Source organism: Euphorbia lathyris, chromosome 10 (genome assembly GCF_963576675.1).
Source record: "Euphorbia lathyris chromosome 10, ddEupLath1.1, whole genome shotgun sequence".
NCBI lineage: Eukaryota > Viridiplantae > Streptophyta > Magnoliopsida > Malpighiales > Euphorbiaceae > Euphorbia > Euphorbia lathyris.
In genome coordinates, this window is record NC_088919.1 from 61,992,402 (window position 1) to 62,002,634 (window position 10,233).

A 10,233-nucleotide genomic window follows, 5' to 3' on the forward strand; every position below is an offset into this window, starting at 1 on the left:
ACCAGGTCTAGAATCACATGATTATTTTTCAAAAGAATTACATATACCGATCTACGAATTGGTGAAACCACGTGTTTTTAAATTACAAATAATAATAAGATGGTAATTGAATAATTGTATTGTTTATACCAATTTGTAGTAGTAAGAAATGACTTGAGATGAGATTCTCCTTATCTGATAGTGACCGGACCACGACGACATAGGTCCTGTAACCACATTATTAATATAATTTTCTTTGTCACCACGTGAAACTTTAATATTAAAACTGGGTAAATTACACTCAAAACCACTGAACTTTACATATTTTAACATTGTGGTTATTTAATTTCAATTTTTAATGGTATGATCATTCAACTTTACACTTTTTAACACCGGTGGCCACTCAACGTCTCAAAACGATCATTAACGGCCTCAAAATAAAAATTCAAAGAGTTAATAATATTCTAGGGAACTTTAATTCTTAAAAATTTCGTTTTGTGGTCATTTATGTGTTGTTTGGTTAGGAGAGAAATTGAATTTAGAAAGAAAAAACTTCAAAATATGTGATTTTAAAAAATAAAAAATGTGGTTTCATGCAAAATGTCGTTCTGAACAACTTTAATTTTTGAATATTTTCATTTTAAGGTCGTTAACGGTCATTTTGAGGAGTTAGTTAAAATTGAGTGATCATCGATATTAAAAAGTATAAAGTTTAGTGATCTTACCGTTAAAGTTCAGTGGCCACAATGTTCTTTTTTTATGAAAATACTTCTATATTCATTAGATGAAAAAAGTCCAAATACAATAAGAAAACCATAAGAAATAAAACCTTACAGAATCCACGAAGGGACAAAGACGACTATAAAAAGCAAGAAAAAACCATAAAAGGTATATAAAACACACACAAAAAAAAAAATTTCATCATTCAGGCCATTTCGAACATTCGGATCAAAGTCTTTTCTTTTGTTACAATTACATAGATCTATTGATCCATGTATAAAATAAATCGTTTCCGCTTTTGCTAAATCCGAAAAAATATAAATAAAAGAATAATTAGAAGCAGATACAATTCAGATAAATATATAGATCTGGAAAACATATAAACACCGATTAAAAAGAAAATAACAAAAAAAAACACACAAAAAAAAAAAAACACAAAACCTAACTCGTAGGAGGAGGAAAAAGATAAACAAACTTTCAGGGGCCATGGGTGTAATTTACCCGTTAAAAATTTATGCAATTTGGTACATTCCGTTAAAAATAAAAAATTCCTTCGTTTTTCATACTCGTCTTCTCCATTTCCCCATCTCCTCTCCTCCTTCCTCACCACCATGGCTAACAATGTCCAACACCAAACCGAACCAGACTCGCCGGCGGCTGAACCCAAGGCTCGGCAAGTCGGCGGAACAGAATACAGCTGGTGCAAAGCAGTTCCTTCCGGCACTGGCATCACTGTTTTAGCTCTTCTACTATCTAAACAACCTGATATTTCCCGTCTCCAAAATACCCTTCACCTTCTTCAAATTTCCCATCCCATCCTCCGCTCTAAACTCCACTTCGACGCCGCCGCCGCTACTTTCTCCTTCCTCACTCCTCCCTCTCCTCACCTCCGAGTTCAACTCTTCGATCTCTCATCCACTTCTGCTATTTTATCTAACAATCCTAATCCTTCCTCGATTAACCCTCACCATTTCATTCTAGAACACGAAATGAACCAAAATCCCTGGTTAGATTCGAATTCTCTCCAGTCCGAATTGAATCTGTTCTTCATGAGTGTTTACACTCTCAGTGAGAATCGGTGGGCGGTGGTGCTCCGGATTCACTCCGCTGCTTGCGACCGTGCCTCCGCGGCGGCGTTGCTGAGAGAAATGTTACAGCTAGTGACAGGCGGTGGAGAAGTGAGGGAATTAGGAAGTGAGAATGATGAAATCGGGATGAAAATTGAAGATTGCATACCTAAAGGGAAAGCGAACAAGCCGTTTTGGGTTAGAGGAATGGATTTTGTTGGTTATTCTTTGAATTCTTTCAGATTGTCGAATTTGAACTTCGTGGATTCGGTTTCTCCTAGATGCTCACAGGTTTTGAGATTGCAGATGAACTCAGATCAAACTCGAGATCTGATCGAGGTAATTTTGCAGTTTTTGAGTGATTCGATTTGGCGATTTCTGAATTTATCATCAATTCCATTGATTATCAGTGTTCATGCTATTAATCAGGGCTGCAAATCAAGAGGGATTAAACTGTGTGGAGCTTTAGCGGCTGCTGGTTTGATTGCTGCACATTCTTCAAAAGATGTTCCTGATAATCAAAGCCAGAAGTATGGTGTTGTAACCCTCGTCGATTGCCGTTCGATTCTTGATCCTGTTATCAGTATCCAACATCTAGGTAATCCATCTCCATCAATTAATTTTAGTAATCAATTTGGGCATTTAATTTGATATTTATAGTGTGAAGTAACATATACCGTTAGAAATTGACATATCAACAAAACACAAATCAATCAATCAAGTTCCAATCTTAGCATAGAGAATCCACTTATAGAGGATCCACCTAAAGAGCCGAAAAATCGGACAAAGATCATAAAATTGGAATTAAGTATGAATTTTGAAGTTGGTTAGTAGAATTGAGGCTTAATACATTTTGGAGCCCCTTAATGCTAGCCCAAAAAACTTATTAATCTCTTGACTTATAAAGCTTCATGCTAGCCCCCTCTATGTTGCATAGTTAGTAGTGTTTTTACGTTTCATGTCCGTGTCCATTTTCGTTTGTAGACTATTTTATGAAGACTATGTTTTAGAAATAACGTGTCCATATCCGTGTCCATGCAACATAGCTAGCCCTTTAATGCTAGCCCAAAATATCAATAAATACATTTAAGCAATTTAGGAGATCAATAAGAGTATCCCCAATGTAGTATACAATGAACTACTCATCATATTCTTTTATTAAATGTTCTTCTATTGGAGTGAGTTTAATATATTGAACACTTATCAACCACTCAATAGATAATGAGTAGTTTTTTAAGCTTTTCAGTATTTTTACAAATGATATGGTTTAATTAATTGGTGGATCCATTATGATTGAGTGGTTATAGAGTTTAACTATTAGAGTTAGATAGTTTAGTAAAATGAGGTTTATTAAATTGATGATGTGATATGAATATTGAGTGGTTGTGTGTATAAACTATTGGACATGCTCTAAGTAGGATTGCAAATGGGGCGGGATCAGGGGCGGAACCGGGGGGGGGGGGGGGGGGGGTTGGGTGGGCTCGAGCCCCGGCAAGCCGCCGGAGAATTGAGATTTTTTTTTTTTAGTAATGGTGTCTGATAATATTTTGGATAGAATTATATTGACTCTATGTAGTATTATTTCAATGTTTAAAGGTAGATAAGATGGTTAAGGATGCTTATTTATATTTAAGAGCTCCCATGTTCAACTCCCTCTAACCAATGTTATCAGAACCGGACCGGACATCAAACCGGATTTGTAACTGGGTCACGGGTCACTTGGTCGGATCGGATGGCTCGGATTGGTCGAACCGGATGACCTAATAAATAAATATATATATATTAATTATATACATGTTAAAATTATATTTATATATATTTACATTGACTCAATACTATCATAATTAAAAAAAATCGATATTTTTATTGAATATAAATCCACTGCTTTTAGTTTTGGGTAATAAGAAATTAAAGAAAATATAAAAAAAAAAATTAGCTTTGGTTACAGAAAAAAAGTAATATATATTAAAATTAAAAGTATTTAATAGGTCTTCTACTTTATTGGTAACAGCAAAACAATAATGAAATTTTGTATTGAGCCACTAAAATCAGGTTTATGAATATAGTTTTAACTAAGTCTTTTCCACTTCTTCTCGAGTAGTCTATTCCTCCTTTCTGGAGCAGTGCATTGAAGTTTCTCTTCCTCTTCTTCTTAGGTCCTATCAAACATTTGTATTTTGTAATTTTTTAGATTAGCGGAAGAGAGGCGGAGTCGCGGGGGAGTCGAAGTGGAGTGGAGGCGGCGTCGATCGGTGGAGGCGGAGTCGGAGTCGGAGTCGATCGATTTAGTACTTAGGGTTTTTTCTTTTCTTTTCTGTTCTTCTTTCTTTCTGTCGAAGTGGTTCTTCTTTCTTTCTCAGGTCTAAAAAAACACGTTTTCTAATATTATTTTAGTAATTTACTATTTTATTTTCAGTTTAATTAAAATTTTTAAATCATAATTTTGAATTTAAAAAAAAAATCTTGAAAAACCGGGGTCACACCAGTTCCCGGGCTGACCGCCGGGTCCCGGGTCAACCCCGGTTTTCTCCGGTTATTTGATTATTTAAATAACCGGAGTGGCTCGGACCGGTTTTCTGGTCGGTTCCCGGTCTGACCGGTCCGACCGGCCGGTCCGGTCCGAGCCTGCTAACATTGCCTCTAACCTTATTTTCTTTAATATTTTGATAACACTTTTAAATTCATTTTTAATATGTCTTTATCATTAAAAAAAGTAAATATGTTTAATTTTTTATTAGTTAAATGCTAGTTTCTAAAAAAATTTGTCCAGTCCTAATGGGTTGGACTTTGAAAATTTACCATCAACCGCACGGAAATTATTGTGTTAAAAATTATTGAATTTTACGTGATATAATATTTTTAGCGTTATAAAAAATTGTTATTAAATATTTAAACCCCGGTTTAGTTTGGGTTCTGGTTCCGCCACTAGGCGGGACCCATTGATGAAATGGGGAAAAATCGTCCCTCGCCCCATCCTTGCCTTTGGGGATTTGTTTTCCCTCATCCTCACCCCATGAGGAAATTTAATGGGATTTCCCGTCCTCACTGGGTGGATCCCTTACGAGGATGGAAATTTCCATCCTAGTTGCAACTCTATTAGTAAGTCAACTTACAGAAATTTAAGTGGTCAATAGATCACTTTAAACAAATTCAAATGACTAACGAGAAATTGTATAAATAAAAGGGATAAGGTATAAAAATACACATGATTAATTTTATCCCTAATGTCTAAAATTGTGGAAATTTACTCCTAATGTTGGCAGTTAAGAGCAAATTTATCTCTAACGTTGGCAAGTTGGGTCAATTTCAGACATTATTATAAAATACAAATATTTAGTTTTTTTATTCTGCACTAATTGCATATTAATTTGTTTAAAAAAAGACTTCATAATTCTCGTGATTTAATAATAGAATTGGAAATTAATATTTATAAATTTAGCGAAATATTTTGATTTTTTTTTGTCAAAGTCTGTACAAAAACTATATTTTATATATTTTTTAATTTTCTTCACGTCTAATCATATGTTTATAATATATTACTAATGAGTGATAAAAAGACTCACATGTGAAGTGTAGATGACAAGATTCATGACCGGGAAAATAATTTGATAAATTATTTCTCAAATTGACCCAATTTAATAACGTTAGGGATAAAATTGCTCTTAACTGCAACGTTAGAGATAAAATTGTATCATCTTAGACATTAGATATAAAATTACCAATGAGTGATGGTAGGGATATTTTTTGTATCTTATTTCTAAATTCAAATAGCAATTGTTTTTTGAAAGGTTGAGACTTGATGCCTTGATATATTAAGCCTAGAATTAATTTAGTCTAGAATCAAACCAAGTGTGTGGTATCAGTTCAACTTTGTATCTAAGGTCAGATTTCCCCAAAATGACATGTATTCATGTAATTGGTAGTTATTTTATATGTATAATCTCTGTGTCACTTTCTCTCGAGACACATCAAACTGATTTGATTCCAAATAATTAAAGGGTGAAATTGATACAAAACTTAGATTTTAAGTAAATTAATTTTATTAGCCAACTTTGGGGCCAAATTGACCTTAATTGCATATAATTGTCATATGTAAACAATACATATGTTGTCAATTGACCGGTCAAAGATTCGAAATAGATAAAGGGTTAATTGTTAGAATTTTAACCGAGATTCAATGGAGATTTAATCAGAATTCAAAAAAATCATGTGAGTTATTTTTTTTTTTTTTTCAAAGTTATATTTCTATTCACAATTAACCTTATAATGTAAGAAAGTATTAAAAGTATTAACGAGAATTATACTAATAATAATATATTTATAATATCAATTCACAATATTTTGACATATCAAATTAATAATAAATTCAATATATATAAGATATATACTTTTTTTTAATTAAATAGTTATTGTTATTAATATTATTAACACTAAATATAATAAAAATAATATGATATATATTTTATAATTCTAACTTAAATTATATAATTCATTAGATTTGTGTGTGTAGTTAAAATACAAGTACATAACTTCAAGGATCTTTTTATGATGATGTGACGGCCTCTTTTCATAATGTCGATTACATTCACTCTTAGAGTGACATTTCAGAATGACTTATATAATAAGACAAATGGAATATAATTTAAGTTGAATTATAAAATATATGGGTTAGACTATGCTTACTTTGTTTTATTTAAAAAAGTTAATTTTATCCTATTTAATTTATTAATTTGATATTAAAGAAATATTAATATTTTTAATATTTTACTATATTATATTTTTTTACTATATTATTCTAAATAAAAATATAACTTTTTACATGATTTTTTATAAATTCCGCTTGAACCTCGATTCAATCTCTAACCCTTGATTCTTTATCCTTTTCGATTTTTCTACTAGTCCTGTTTTGACAACCATGCATATATGACACGTTTCAACTGCCGGCTAATTTGCCATTACACTGGTGTTTCACTTCTAATCTAATTTGATAAAAAATGTCAAGTAGGTCGAAAAATTAATTTTGAGTCACGAGTCGAATCTCGACTTAACAACTATGTTTAAGAATAACTTTTATTATTATCTCTGACACATACATCCCCTCACGTGAATGCCCTCTAGTCTTGAAATGTGTATAGCACAAACTCATCCTACCATGTGTTGAAATATAATCAACAAACAGAGTTGTCAAGATTCGGATTCGAACTCTCGACCACTGAATATAATGAACCCAATTGCTGTTTATATTGCATCAGGATTCTACCACTCTGCAATAATGAACTCCCATGACATAAGTAGAGGAGACAACCTTTGGGAGGTAGCAAAAAGATGTTACATGTCATTTACAAGTGCAATGAACAACAACAAACACTTCACAGACATGGCTGACTTGAACTTCTTAATGGGAAAAGCCATTGATAATCCAGGATTAACACCATCTTCATCATCTAGAACTGCATTCCTATCAGTCTTTGAAGACCCTGTAATGGATGATTCTACTTCAATGCATCAACAACTTGGTGTTGAGGATTATGTAGGGTGTGCTTCTGTTCACGGAATTGGCCCATCCGTTGCTTTATTCGACACTATACGAGACGGATGCCTCGATTGTGCTTGTGTTTATCCGGCGCCGTTGCATTCGAGGGAGCAAATGCAGAAATTGGTTGATGATATGAAGAGAATTCTTGTTGATTGTTGTGCTAATGTTGATGAGGGGGAAAGCTAGATTTCTGATTTCAAATGTGAATTGTGTATTATGAAATGTGGGGTAAATTACACCCATGGTACCTGAATTTATCCTAGTTCACACTTTAGTACCTAGATTATATTTTGTCCCAAAAATATACCTGAAGTAATGATGACCGGACAATTTAGTAAATTTTACCGGTCAATGACCGGTCAACGCGAGTTTCACGAGTTAATTATGCTACTGATACTTGAATGTTACCATAATTCACACTTTGGTACCTGAATTTTATTTTATCTTAAAAATGTAACTCAAGTAAAGACTGAATAATTTAGTACATTTGATCAGTTAGTGAGCGGTCAATATGAGTTTGTTCATGGAATTGGCCTGTCCATTGCTTTATTCGACACCATACGAGACGGATGCCTCGATTGTGCTTGTGTTTATCCGACTCCGTTGCATTCGAGGGAGCAAATGCAGAAGTTGGTTGATGATATGAAGAGAATTCTTGTTGATTGTTGTGTTAATGTTGATGAGGGGGAAAGCTAGTTTTCTGATTTCAAATGTGAATTGTGTATTATGAAATGTGGGATAGCTCAGTGTTGTGGGTATGGGTTCGGCCCATTTAGTTAAGTATGTGGCCCATTTATATGTATGGGCTAACAAGGTTGCTAACTTCTTTATCAAAACACTAGCAAAATCAGCCGCATAGCCACCCAATTTAACATTGTGGTTACTGAATTTTACTTCTTAACGGTATGACTACTGAACTTTACACTTTTTTAATATCGGTGGCTACTCAACTTTAACTAACTTCTAAAACTAACCGTTAACGGCCTCAAAATGAAAATATTCAAGAATTAAAGTTGTCCAGAACAACATTTACCATGAAATCACATTTTTTGGAGTTTTCTCTGCTAATCAAACAACACCTAAATGATCTCAACACGAAAATTTTCAAGAATTAAAGTTCTTTAGAATATGATTAACTCTTCAAAATTTTTACTTTGAGGATGTCAACTGTCGTTTTGAGGCATTGAGTGGTCACCAGTGTTAAAAAGTGTAAAGCTCAATGACCATAACGTTAAGAATTGAAGTTACGAGGTTATAATGTTAAAATGAGTAAAGTTCAGTAGCCATAGGTGTAATTTACCCAAATAAGCCCAATAAAAATCTTATGTAAAATATTAAAGGACTTATTACATGAAAATCATAAGTAGTTATAACACCATACTATCAAAATTAATTCTCCATATATCAATTAAAAAAAAATAGATAGATAGATTTCTGATTTCAAATGTGAATTGTGTATTATGAAATGGAATGTTACCTTTGCGGGAAAGCTCATTGTTGTGGGTATGGGCTCGGCCCATTTAGTTAGTATGTGGCCCATTTATCTTTATGGCTTATAAGGTTGCAACTTATTTATCAAAATGCTAACAAAATAAGCCCAATAAAAAAATCCGAAATCAAATTTAGCCTAATATTTTAAAGAAAGTGCAGCTTTAGACTCAACGTATGAAATGATGCAAATTTAATAATTTTTTCAACCAAGATTAATTTTAGCCTTATATTATCGAAATTAGAAAAACTTGATTGACCGGTATTTAAATGTCCATTCAGACATTCCAAATATCAATTATGTCTAAAATATTTAGTATATTACTAACAAAATTATAAAAATTCTGTTAAAATGCTAAAAACTAAATGTGCAAATCACAATTTTTTTTATCAAACTGTCTAAAATATTTCCATGTTATCAATATATTTATAAAAAACAACAAAAAATGTACGAAATTGCTTCAATTTATCAACAAATTTGTTTAGAATATCTGATGTGACAGTTAAATAACAGTCGAACCAGTTTTTCAAATTTTTGATAAAGCATGGCTAATTGATCTTGTTTGAAAACGTTAGGGTTAAATTTGCACCATTTCATATGTTAAAACTAAATTTGCATTTTGTTTGAAACATTAGGGTTAAATTTGGCACCTATGCCAATATTAAAAGGCTTTTTATATAAAAATCATAATTAGCTATAAAACTACAACTAAATCATACTACCAAAATTAATTCTCAATATGTCACATTTTTTTTATTTATCACAAATAAGGTATGATTGAGGACGAGCCTTGGCGCAACAGTAAAACGTTGTTGTCGTGTGACCGAATGTCACGGGTTCGAGTCTTAGGAGCGGCCTCTTGCCAAACAAAAAGGGCAAGGGAAGGCTTGCTCCCAGTACACCCTTGTGGTGGGACCCCTCCCCGGACTCTTGCTTAGCGGGGACGCGTAATGCACCGGGCCGCCCTTTATCACAAATAAGATATGATTGTGCCAGTGATTGTGCGGGCGTGCCATGAAACTAATTCTCAATTAATTTTATTAGTTTTGGGTTGTAAAAATGCGCGTTAAACTTGTCTTCTAGAAAACAAAACGATTGGGCGAAGGATACAAGGATTGATAAAAATCCTTCTTGGGTTCCTAGCTCCGCTACAAAAAGATTAAATAGCTAAAAGCAATGGTGACTAAAATGAAATCAACCTAAAGGATTTGGGAAAGTTTCCTTTTATTGATTTTGTAAATATTATTTTGATTACAACTCGTGAAAATTGGAAATGAAAGTGACAATTACAACTGAAAACTACGTTAATTCCTTAGAAGAATTACGCTTGACAAAAATAATTATTCGTAGGAACAAAAATATTAACAAAAGCTCAAATTGAAATTAATAAACTTGAAATTGGAAGTGAATAGATGATTCCTCGGTGTCTGGATCTGAATTTA

The 10,233-nt window shown here is 32.9% G+C and overlaps 1 protein-coding gene across 1 annotated transcript; it reads left to right on the plus strand.

Annotated features, from left to right (window-relative positions):
* The first annotated feature begins 1,266 nt into the window (after positions 1 to 1,266).
* LOC136209235 (uncharacterized) lies at positions 1,267 to 7,687 on the plus strand. The gene is made up of 3 exons (XM_066000656.1): positions 1,267 to 2,105; positions 2,196 to 2,364; positions 7,019 to 7,687. The coding sequence occupies exons 1-3, from the start codon at positions 1,311 to 1,313 to the stop codon at positions 7,486 to 7,488; spliced, it is 1,434 nt and encodes a 477-aa protein (XP_065856728.1). The 5' UTR covers positions 1,267 to 1,310; the 3' UTR covers positions 7,489 to 7,687.
* Positions 7,688 to 10,233: the final 2,546 nt, after the last annotated feature.

Coding starts and splice junctions, on each gene's coding strand:
- LOC136209235 (XM_066000656.1), top strand. CDS start 1,311: ATGGCTAACAATGTCCAACACCAAACCGAACCAGACTCGCCGGCGGCT. Junction 2,106..2,195: donor AAACTCGAGATCTGATCGAG/GTAATTTTGCAG, acceptor GCTATTAATCAG/GGCTGCAAATCAAGAGGGAT. Junction 2,365..7,018: donor TATCAGTATCCAACATCTAG/GTAATCCATCTC, acceptor ATATTGCATCAG/GATTCTACCACTCTGCAATA.